We start from the raw sequence: 10,156 nt of genomic DNA, 5'->3' as shown, positions 1-10,156 counted from the left end.
CACACACACACACACACACACACACACACTCTCTACATTCATTAAAATTTCATCTTTGATATAAAAGAGAAACCAAAACTGTTCAGTGGCCTGGAAAACATAAAACAGCCAAGCCAATAACTGCAAGCAGACATAGAGATATCTTCATTTTGTAAAGTGCTTCCAAAGACTGACTGACTCTTTTTCATTGCAACACACTGAACTGTTAACGACAGCAAGTAAGCTTTAAAAAAAAAAAAAGAAAAAAGGTGAGAAGCTGTTGTCTGACTATTACACACATGAAAAGCAATTTTCATCTTGACTCAACTGAGAGAAAACAGGAATGGGAGGCAACAATATGAAAAACTATCTTGGTAACAAACTGATCTTACTATGCAGTGTATCATACAAAAATGTACCTCAGAAAAAACTTATAAAATACAATATGAATAAAATAATATAATAATATTCCTTGGTCCATAAAACTATGTTATTCTTACAAATTTTCCCTTGCTCAATGCAATTACAAGTTTGTGTTCATCTGAAAACATAATGCTGGTAGTAAGAAAGCAGTTAAAGTAGCTTCCAAACCTGCCAAGTATATAAAAACAAAACAAAAAGGTTATTTTACAAATGATGTTGCTATGGGAGTTAGATAGTTCACCTTCTTTTAGATGAAGAGCATGGATATCACGTTACTCTGAGTGGAGCTTATGATATGTCCACAACAATCCACAAGAGGGTGATACAGTACAGTCAGAAATCACAACTCTTGCTTTTGAAGTTGTCTTTTTTTCCCTCCTCATAGTTTCACAGTTCCTCTAACAAAGAACTTCTTAGCTTCTGTGCAATTCTTCACAGGTCCATGAGCCTCTTTGGAGAACATGCTCACATTTTCTCACTCAGTCACTGAGAGCACAATCACAAAACACGTTTTACTATGACAGCACCGACATAGCTGAAGTCCCAGACGACATGCCCGAGTCACTACTGCTGTAGGCTCCGTGGCCATCCCCAAGCCCACCCATCAAAGATGAAGGTGAGGATGAAGATGCGGGTGAGGATGAAGAGGTGCTGTGTGACCGCAGAATAGCTCCAGCAGCACTGCAGTGAGGTCTTGGCCCTGGTTCGGGGGTATACGTGAAGGTCAAGGCAGTGGCATAGATGATTCCATCACTGCGAACCAGCGTGACAGGGACCTGAACTGGCTGTCTCACCCAGCGCCAACCCTCCCTAAAGGCAGAGATGTCTGGCACCACGCAAAGGATGCTCTCCCCACATCTAGGGAAGCAAGCGGATGGGACAAGGCTTTAAAAAAATGAAATGAAAACACACGGGCACAAAGTTAACACTCGCAGACATATTTACCTGTACATGGTGTCTGCCTCCACATCTCCAAACCAAACTCTGAGGTTAGGGGTGAAGTTCTGTCCTGTCAGCTCCAACATAGCAACATCTCCTCCACCATTTAACTGGACAGAGACAAACATAAAATCAATCAAGTCTTAGAAGATTCATAATAGTTGAATAAAAACAAAAGAGACGTATACTTGGGTATCAAGAGTGTCACTCGTGTTTGCTGGTAAGTAGAGCATATCTTCACCGGAAAAGGCTGTATGTGTACCTGCAGGCTTTCAACCACAGGGACAGGTGTTACTGGTGTGGGCACGGGGCCCATGCCCTCATAAAAGGTGTACTCTGCTTTGTCAGTACTAATGATAGTCCATGAAGCACCATCATTAATCATCTCCTTGTTGGTCTCTTTGGAGCACGGTGTAGCCTGAAAAACAAAACAAAAGAAACACAATTAATTTTAATTCCGTACAGTTATGTCCAACCAGGCAAAAAAAAATAAAAATCTCAAGCAAGCCATCATGGTGGCTGATAGAGGCTCGGACTGTTTTGTTTAACTCTAGAAACTGGTGCTCAAATCATACAAATGATTGCTGTAAGTACTGCTCTAAAACAACTCTATTAATATTTATCTGTGACAAACAGATTCTTCTAATTATTGGTTTGTTTCAAACACACCAACACTGTTTATATTTATATGACCAAATCTGTCTTTGCAAGAAAAACAAAACCAAAAAAAACTAAAACCAAAATGTTTCTAATAACAAACTCTTAGGTAGCCCCATGCCAAATAAAATCATACATAGTTTATATTTTTAAATTACAATTTCTCTGGATAAGAAAATAAAAATGTCCAACTCTTATCTGTAAAGAAAAAAAACCTTCAGTAATAATTACCTATATTTTTAACTGAACTATATACTGATTCTTTGCAGTAGTACATAGATACATTATAAAAAAGTAGAAACAGCCACATATAACACAAAGCAGGTCATCTATGGTTTGATTTCGCCGCATGTGTCAGACTGGATGGGTTGTTACCAACATCTGGTGAAAATATCATGTCAACAGCACTTTTAGAAATATATTTACACAGCAAATTCAAAAGTGTTAAATGTTTTGGTGTTAGTAGTCTTAGAGTTAATTTTACTCTAAGTAGAGTCACATTCTTTTAATGTAACTCTGAGGTGTAAAATGATAGTAGTTAAAATCGAGTGTTAAAAATGAGTGTTTCTATTTCAAATCTGGAGGTGTTACAATGGAAACATTAACTCTTGACCTCTTAACTCTGAACTCCTACAGGGGCTATGACACTAATAGAGTAAATTCACAGACTCCGCCCCCAGCACGGCTCCAATCGAAGCTGAAGTGAAGCCGTTTCAGAACATTTTGCTCTACATATTTGAGTTGTTTGCCATGCTTGGTAAGTCATTTTTTCAAAGATTGTTTCAATTATTATTATTAGCTTTTACTTCTGTGGCTCTTTGGAGTTGAGACAAAGCTGTGTGAAAGGCATTAGCCGTGTTGCTCACTGATAGCACCGCTCGCTGTTTTAGCTAGCTGAAAGGTATTGTTTTCGGCAAATACCACAGCCTTGAAAAAAAGCTTGCATGTGAATTTTCGGTTAAATTTTTTTGGTTAAATACACCTAAAACAATGTCTAGAATGTGAAATGTTGGTATAATGGTGCTACTTGAAGCCTGAAAACGATCTCCCATAAAAAACGAGCAAACAGCAGTAGCAGATGTCCTGACTGAGTTCTACGTTAGCATTTAGATCCCTCCAGAGTTTTGTGCACACGGTTTTACATTTAGTTCAGTACTACCTGTTGCCCGTGTCCTTATCTTTTGGGAAAATACTTTACACAAGTAATGTCTCAAAAAGGATTCCTTTTTTTTTTTTTTTTTTTACTGTGCTGCAATTGATTTGTGCCATTAATTAGTGTCAACTAATTTTTATTCAATCTCCACATAGGATATGCTTGTGAAGATGGAATATGGGGGAGAGCAGAAGTGCGTTGCAGTTCCACAAAGTGATGAATGAAGGACATGCATATTGTATTTTGTATTTATTGAAATAAGTGATGAGAATGCTGTTATTTGCATTTACCAGCTCACCTATGTCAGACCTTTTGATAAACGAAATTCTAATGAAAGTGAGAACATGTACACTGTTACATCTTTCAGAAAATGTTTTGAAATTGTGGTGCACAGTTCAGAATAAATGTTTTTCAAAAACCATTGCGTCTTTTTAGTAAATGTTTATTTCCAAAAGAAATTTCTAGAAGTTCAGAACAGTAAAATTCCCGCTTTTTAGAATTAATTAGAAGATAACTCTTACGTAGTTAAACTAAAATACTCTTTGAGAGTTAATATATAAACTCTTAACACCAAGTGTTAAATTATCAACTCCAGAGAGATTTGGTGTTTAACACTAAATCAGAGTTAACATACCAACTCTCCAAAAAGAGTTAAATTAACACTCTCTGGTGTGGACCCATATAGACACTTTAAAAGTGTTGAAATCAAATCTGACAGTGTTAATTTGGACATGCTGGATTTGCTGTGTACTTTGAAAACTGATGACGTGTTCAGTTCTCATTTTACCTCCTGTTTACAAAATATATGAAGGAAAATGTGGCAGTTAAATATTATTCACACAGTCATTAAAACATTTGTCAAAATGTTTGACAACATTTGGTATTCACGGTCCTGGTCAAAAAGGTAATGTAAGTTCAACATTACATTATAAAATTCAGTCATAGGTTGTGCTTTTCCTGAGGCCTTCATACAGTATGATACAACTCTGCTTTATGTAGCGACATAACCAAAAAATCAAAGGGCTTGGAGAGGAGTTGGTAAACAGTTAGGACTTTCTCTTAAGTACTAAAAAGATGTTACTCAGCTCATAAAACATTTTACTGACTATTCTATTGGCTGCATTTCACAACCCAAATATTTACAGCTAGTGAAATGCTCAAAAAATTTTTAGCACGAGGTGAAAATCTGCAGGTTGAAGTCTGTGAAAAGCAAAACCAAATATGTTTTCTTAAGTCATTATACTGTTAGAAATAATAAAAAAAATAATAATAACAACAAAAACAAGTCGCTTGTTTCTATTATTTAATCCGTTTTTAGAGTCAGAATCGCAGCAACATACTCACCAAGCCTTAGCGTGAATCCTGCCCCAAACCTAAGACTTATAAATGCTACAGGGGATAAGCATCAGTAGTCTTCCTGTATCTGAAGTTGCTACACCTTCAGCTTTCAAAACCTTTACTGCAGCTGCTCTTCCTTGGATTGCAGAATTTGCAAAATAGTTCAGCCTACTTTTTTAAACTTCCTAAGAATGAAGAACTAAAGAAGGGATTTATTTTAAAGAGATCCACACTGACAAAGACCTGATGATCAACACCAACACTAACCTTTGCAGTTATCATTTTACACCAGAAAACTTTATATTTATTGAAATAGGCTAGGACACATGACTAACTTTCTCTGAGGAATGAATCATCCTGACCCACTGACATCAGCACTACTGGTCACAGAATACAGATTGCAGTTGGCAATTCAGCCCATAGTAACTGTTCCTTAAGAACATCAATACAATTATTATGTATAAATTGCGATTTTATGTTAATGTAAGTAGCACAGCACACTCCAGTCGAGCTGACATGAGAGCTTGCAAGTCAGCACTACAGATATGCCTTAAACATTTCAGAGCACAGAATGCTGATTATTTCTTCTTGATTTCCAATTCTAATTTTAATATCAAGACCTCATTTTGTGCACTTCTCTCTTTTTTTAATAATTCAGATTTACTAGCTGCATTTACCAGCTGAATAATTCATGTGGTTATTGCATTTTTCTTTAGTGATACAAACTCAAAAATATGTTTACTTCTGCTTTAGACATACTTCAAACCTGTTTAATTCTGGATCAGTCTGGATTTTGAGTCATTCCATAGTCACCCTTCAACAAGAAAATACTCCAAACGGCACTACTGGCAGATTTCCTCTCCTTAGCAACAGCAGCAATTTATTACTGTTTTGATGTTTTGATACCTGCTCATCACAAAAAATCTAATATAACTTGATTTCACAAAAAACAAAGTTGAAATAATTGAATATATACATGTCTGTGTGTGTCAAACTTTGCACACCTGGAACTGGATGATCCTCTCCTGTGATAGACAGAGATACATCCTGTCTGTATCTTTCAGGTAAAAGGCACACTTGTGAAGCTGGGACACCGGGTCATCAGCATCCAGTAAAGCTGCTTGCTTGTCCACTTTTCGAATGATCTGGGGATCATAACACACTTATTGTAAGTAGTGGTCACTAGGGGTGGGTTTTGATAATCGATTTATCGATTAAAATCGATTCTGGCTTGGATAACGTGATATCGATTCATTAAAATCTTGAATCGATTTTTTTAATATTAATTTATTTTGCCCGAAACGCCAGAATCTCAGGTTAAACCTCACAAAATTTCAAGAACCACCAAACAGCTAAAACAGTAAATGAGAGGAGGTACACAGATTCTGCACAAAGATGTAAACACAAAGCTCGGACCCGCCGACGGACCAGAATCAGTGAGATGTCGCCTTTCTCACCCGACGGCACGGACACGGTCGGGGCTGAAAGCCGACAGCTCGCTGATACCGATGTTTCGGCGGGTCCGCACTTTGTATTCACGCCTTTTTTGCGCTGATTCTAAAGCTGTTAGTTTCATCTCTCTCCAAACATTATTGACCGAACCAGCAGCAAAAGAGTTACGCTTCACAAAAACATCGTCATGAATTCCCTCTGACTTTTGCTGTTTTGCTTCCACCACACTTCATGCAAATCTCTCTCTCTCTCGCTTTCTCTCTGTACTTCAAGAACAGTTTCCCGTCTAAAAATCTGTTTTCTGCATTATTGGCTTGCTTGCTACGCACAAGTCTACCGTTGTTTACAGCGCTGTCGGCCGCTGTTTTTTTCCCTTTTACTTACTTCCGAAAATAAAGCCTCATTTCTGCTGTTCAATAGGCTTCTGAACAAATGTAAACTTTTTAAAATTATGCAAAATGCAAAACGCTTAGCTGTGTCTGTAATAAAACCGCTGTAACTTCAGAGGTAATGTTCATAAGTTGATTAATGGTTTTCTTTCGTTTTTAATGTACTGCAGAATATTTTTATAAAATTCCAGGCCAGGAAAATCACCTTCATGTTTTTCTGTGTTTTATCTTCAGCTACTTTGACACAAAGGCATCTGCTGTGATGCTCACACCTTTGATGTCTTGCGAGTGTCAGCTTCCTTTTTATAGATACAAAAATATGTAGATGTACTGATCTGAATTATAATATTTCTGACTGTCTGAGGCAAAATTTCCCAGATTTAAATAGATTCGAATCGAATCGATTCGGGACCTTGTGAATCGGAATCGAATCAATTCTAGAAATCAGTGACGATACCCAGCCCTACTGGCCACACACATGAATGTCAGACTATGTTAGGAAACCTTGATTTAAACTTCAAAAGTTGATTCTGTTCATCTGGACGTAGAGTTTTCAGGGAGAAATGTTTCGTCACTCATCCAAGTGACTTCTTCAGTCTCAGAAGACTGTCTTCTGAGACTGAAGAAAACGCTACGTCCAGATGAACAGAATCAACTTTTGGAGATTTATTTTCCTGGATGATTGAGAATGCATCAAGACCTTGATTTAGACTGTGTGGGCTTTTACTGCTATTATTAATCTCTTTGTCATTTCTGCTTTCCCACGCTGTCAAACTTGCATCATTCTTCATTTTATCATCACCTCTCTGGTCCTTGCTCTCTTTCCCCCCAAGCCAATCAATCTCAAATCCCCACTGCCAACATAGAAATGCAGTTCCTTGACTGGCCACTTGAGGCTTTGCTCTACAGGTGAGTCAACAGACTCCGATGTGAATTTGGCCAGCTGTCCAGCAAAATTAAATTTGTTTACAGTTTTGGATTCTATATTTAATTTTGTAATTTATAGCAAGGCTACAGGGAATACCCTTTTTTGTGGGTTTTCTTTTATAGAAATCACTCATTTGCATGATACAGTGACCCCTGGACGCTACTACAAGCAGCTCATTTTCTCACAAACAGACAACAGAAATAAAAAAAGTGCCACATACCAGTCTTGGCAGGGCCATGCCAGTCACAGAACAAACCAATTTGACTGTCTGGCCATAGTGAATATAGCCATCTCTTACAGCAAACTCCTCCCCTTCAGACTCATCATCGTCCACTAAATAAAAGAAAATAACAATTTTAAAAAAAAAAGATTAAATGTCTCTTATTTAAAATCTTACATGATATAAAAGAAAAAGGTGTAGCTCACAGAGGTGAATGTAGAAGGCACCCCACTGTTGAGAGCTGGCATGAAAGTTTCCCCCCTCCACATGGAGATACCTGGTACTGACCGTCTGGGAACGCAGGCGGTTAAACAAGGCCACCTTTGTCCCAGATGCTATACATACTGGAGGGGAATAAAAAACAGAAAGTGAAACTGGAAAAATAAAAAAAATTTTCAAATCCAACTTAAATATCAAGCTGTTGTGAAACCATTCAGCACTCTTCGATTTATGTGTGTCCAGCAACTCACAATCAGCATTTTTCAAGGACTGTTTCTTCTTGGAGGGCTTGGAGATGACCTTGATCCTCTTGCTGAAGAAGACTCCAATGTTGGCGCTGTTTCCATACAACATCTTTACAGATAGCATGAAGTGCTTCCTTTTATCTGAGTCACTGATATACAGCGTCTTAGCTGTGCAGAAGTGCTACCCGGGGAGAAGACAAAGGTTAGGGGACTTTTATTTTTGCTTTGCTTTTTGCTTCTCTCATATCTCCTACTGGAGAACAGGCTCATTAGCAGCATCTGTGCAATGCGAAAACATGCCGATGTGCAGTAATATTAGCTACAGCGTGAACATGGTTAATAAAGTTGGGTTTCTAGTTTTCATGGTTTCTACAGCAGCCAACAGGGGAAATTGCACAGCAAAGCATCTGTATATCTGACCCCTGTGGTTACTTCTGTTACTTTGCTTAGCATAGCACTTATGGAGCACTGAGAAAAAGCAGGCAACCTGCTTATTCATCGGCAGAGAAAATAATCAAAAGCTGATCTAAAGAGATAACATCTCTTTCTTCTCTATCTTAAAGATCCAACGTGAAGAGTGTTGTCAGGGAGACAATAAATCTTCACTTAAAAGAACCATTTTAACATCTGTCAACCTCTTATCACAAACTGAACACAAATTTAATCATACAAATTGTAACTGGATCCCACACAGGAAAATTAATAAGACAGCAGACAAACATCAGGCACTGCCATCGATGGAAGTCATCTTATCTCAGAAAAAGCAAACTCCTGATAGCAGTCAACAAGGCAACTATCTGACACTGATGTTTGGACTCTAAATCACTGCATCTGTAGTGCCATTATAACTACCCACCTTGCCCTCCAGATTGAGCTGCTGCATCTCCTGCTCACTGTTGCCAATTCCAATGAAGGCACAAGGCTGGGCCTCCTGCTCAGTACAGCCCTCCTTCTCCATTTTTTCCAACTTCTTTTGCCATCCGGTGCCCATCAGATATACACACGGTGGAGGACAGAAAAACCTAAGTGGCACAAGAAGAAGTAAAGTGAGACATTTTTCTTTAAACACAATGAAACTTAGCAGTGCCACACAAACCTTTTTTCATTGCCATATGACTTTTGTGCGACTTTTGCGTGTAGAATGAGCACCGTTTGATCATCTTTGTCCTTCAAGTAGTTCCTCATGGCTTCCCTGCAATGTGGAGAAACGCATTAAACCTTTTAGAGCACTTTTTAATGACATGATCATTTCCCCCCTAGATTATAAAGTCTAAGATTGCATGGGGAACAGCTGGCTGTGTTTCTCACACTCCACCTTGTTAATCGCTGTGGCTGAGGTCGCTCACCAAACTTCCTGCAAAACAAAAACATCAGGGGAAAAGTCTTTTACACGTGGTTTTAGTGCTGGGGTTAGTGCAGCAGAAACATAAAATAAGCTTGAGGGAGAGTATGTAAGAAAACAGATTTAACAGAGGCGATGTGATTTTCTTAAACGTTTTTTGGATTAGAAGAAAATTAGGCAAAACGCTGAAGAAAGAAAGCCTTTGAACAATATGGGAATCGTTTGTTTTAATTAGCTAAGCCAAATTTTATTTATTTCTTCAGTATCTGACAAAGTTGCAGTTTTCTCTGAGGGTGTTATGCTGATGTAGTCAATTCTTAAAAAATATTAAGCCAAAATAAAAAACTTAAACTGGCAAAAAAAAAGTTTCTGAAATTGTTTGAAACTTTCTTGATAGGGCAGTTCAATAAACTGTATAGAAAGCAGGCGATACTTCGAAGAATAGTTTTGCACAACTGAGCCCGCAGCGAGCCACAAGGTAGTACTATTATGTGTGATATGCCTACTAACAACACCGAAAAACATCGCTCCCCCACCAAAAAAGTAGTACCAACTGCCAATATCTTCCCCAAATAAAAAGTCAGGTGTTGAAAACATACAGCTTTAAATTTCTGCACTTACCCCGTTACAACGGGCGCCATCTTCCGAATAACTCTCCCCCCCCGGAAAAAAAAATTAAAAAAAAAAAAAAGTCCCAACAATCGCGAGATCCCTCCCCCCAGTTCCCTGACCAAAGCCAACGGCACAACAGAAGAAGAAGCAGACTGGAAGGAAAAGAAGGGAAAGAAACAGGGAGGGAAGGGAGGGAGGGGAGCGTGACGGGGCAAAAGGGGGTGAGAAGAGGGCGAGGGAGGGGCGACGGGCAGAGGGCA

General features: G+C 38.5%; 1 protein-coding gene across 1 annotated transcript; it reads right to left on the bottom strand.

Moving 5' to 3' along the window:
• Positions 1–526: 526 nt before the first annotated feature.
• Positions 527–10,156, bottom strand: LOC146516823 (recombining binding protein suppressor of hairless-like). The gene is made up of 11 exons (XM_085162516.1): positions 9,906–10,156; positions 9,258–9,296; positions 9,039–9,134; positions 8,799–8,964; positions 7,949–8,123; positions 7,685–7,822; positions 7,479–7,591; positions 5,494–5,634; positions 1,604–1,759; positions 1,348–1,451; positions 527–1,260 (listed from the first exon to the last, which is right to left on the bottom strand). Exons 1-11 carry the CDS (start codon positions 9,923–9,925, stop codon positions 918–920), a joined length of 1,491 nt encoding a protein of 496 aa, XP_085018642.1. The 5' UTR covers positions 9,926–10,156; the 3' UTR covers positions 527–917.

This window comes from Neolamprologus multifasciatus, chromosome 6 (genome assembly GCF_963576455.1).
Source record: "Neolamprologus multifasciatus chromosome 6, fNeoMul1.2, whole genome shotgun sequence".
NCBI classification, from domain to species: domain Eukaryota; kingdom Metazoa; phylum Chordata; class Actinopteri; order Cichliformes; family Cichlidae; genus Neolamprologus; species Neolamprologus multifasciatus.
The sequence above is the reverse complement of the archived record's forward strand: the minus strand, read 5'-3'. Positions and strand labels throughout refer to the sequence as shown.

Bases quoted from the DNA above. Each gene is read 5' to 3' on its own strand.
- LOC146516823 (XM_085162516.1), bottom strand. From the start codon at position 9,925: ATGGCGCCCGTTGTAACGGG. The intron at 9,135-9,257 runs GTGGAGTGTGAG...TCCACATTGCAG, and splicing joins CAGCCACAGCGATTAACAAG to GGAAGCCATGAGGAACTACT. The intron at 8,965-9,038 runs GTTTGTGTGGCA...TGTGCCACTTAG, and splicing joins TCATATGGCAATGAAAAAAG to GTTTTTCTGTCCTCCACCGT.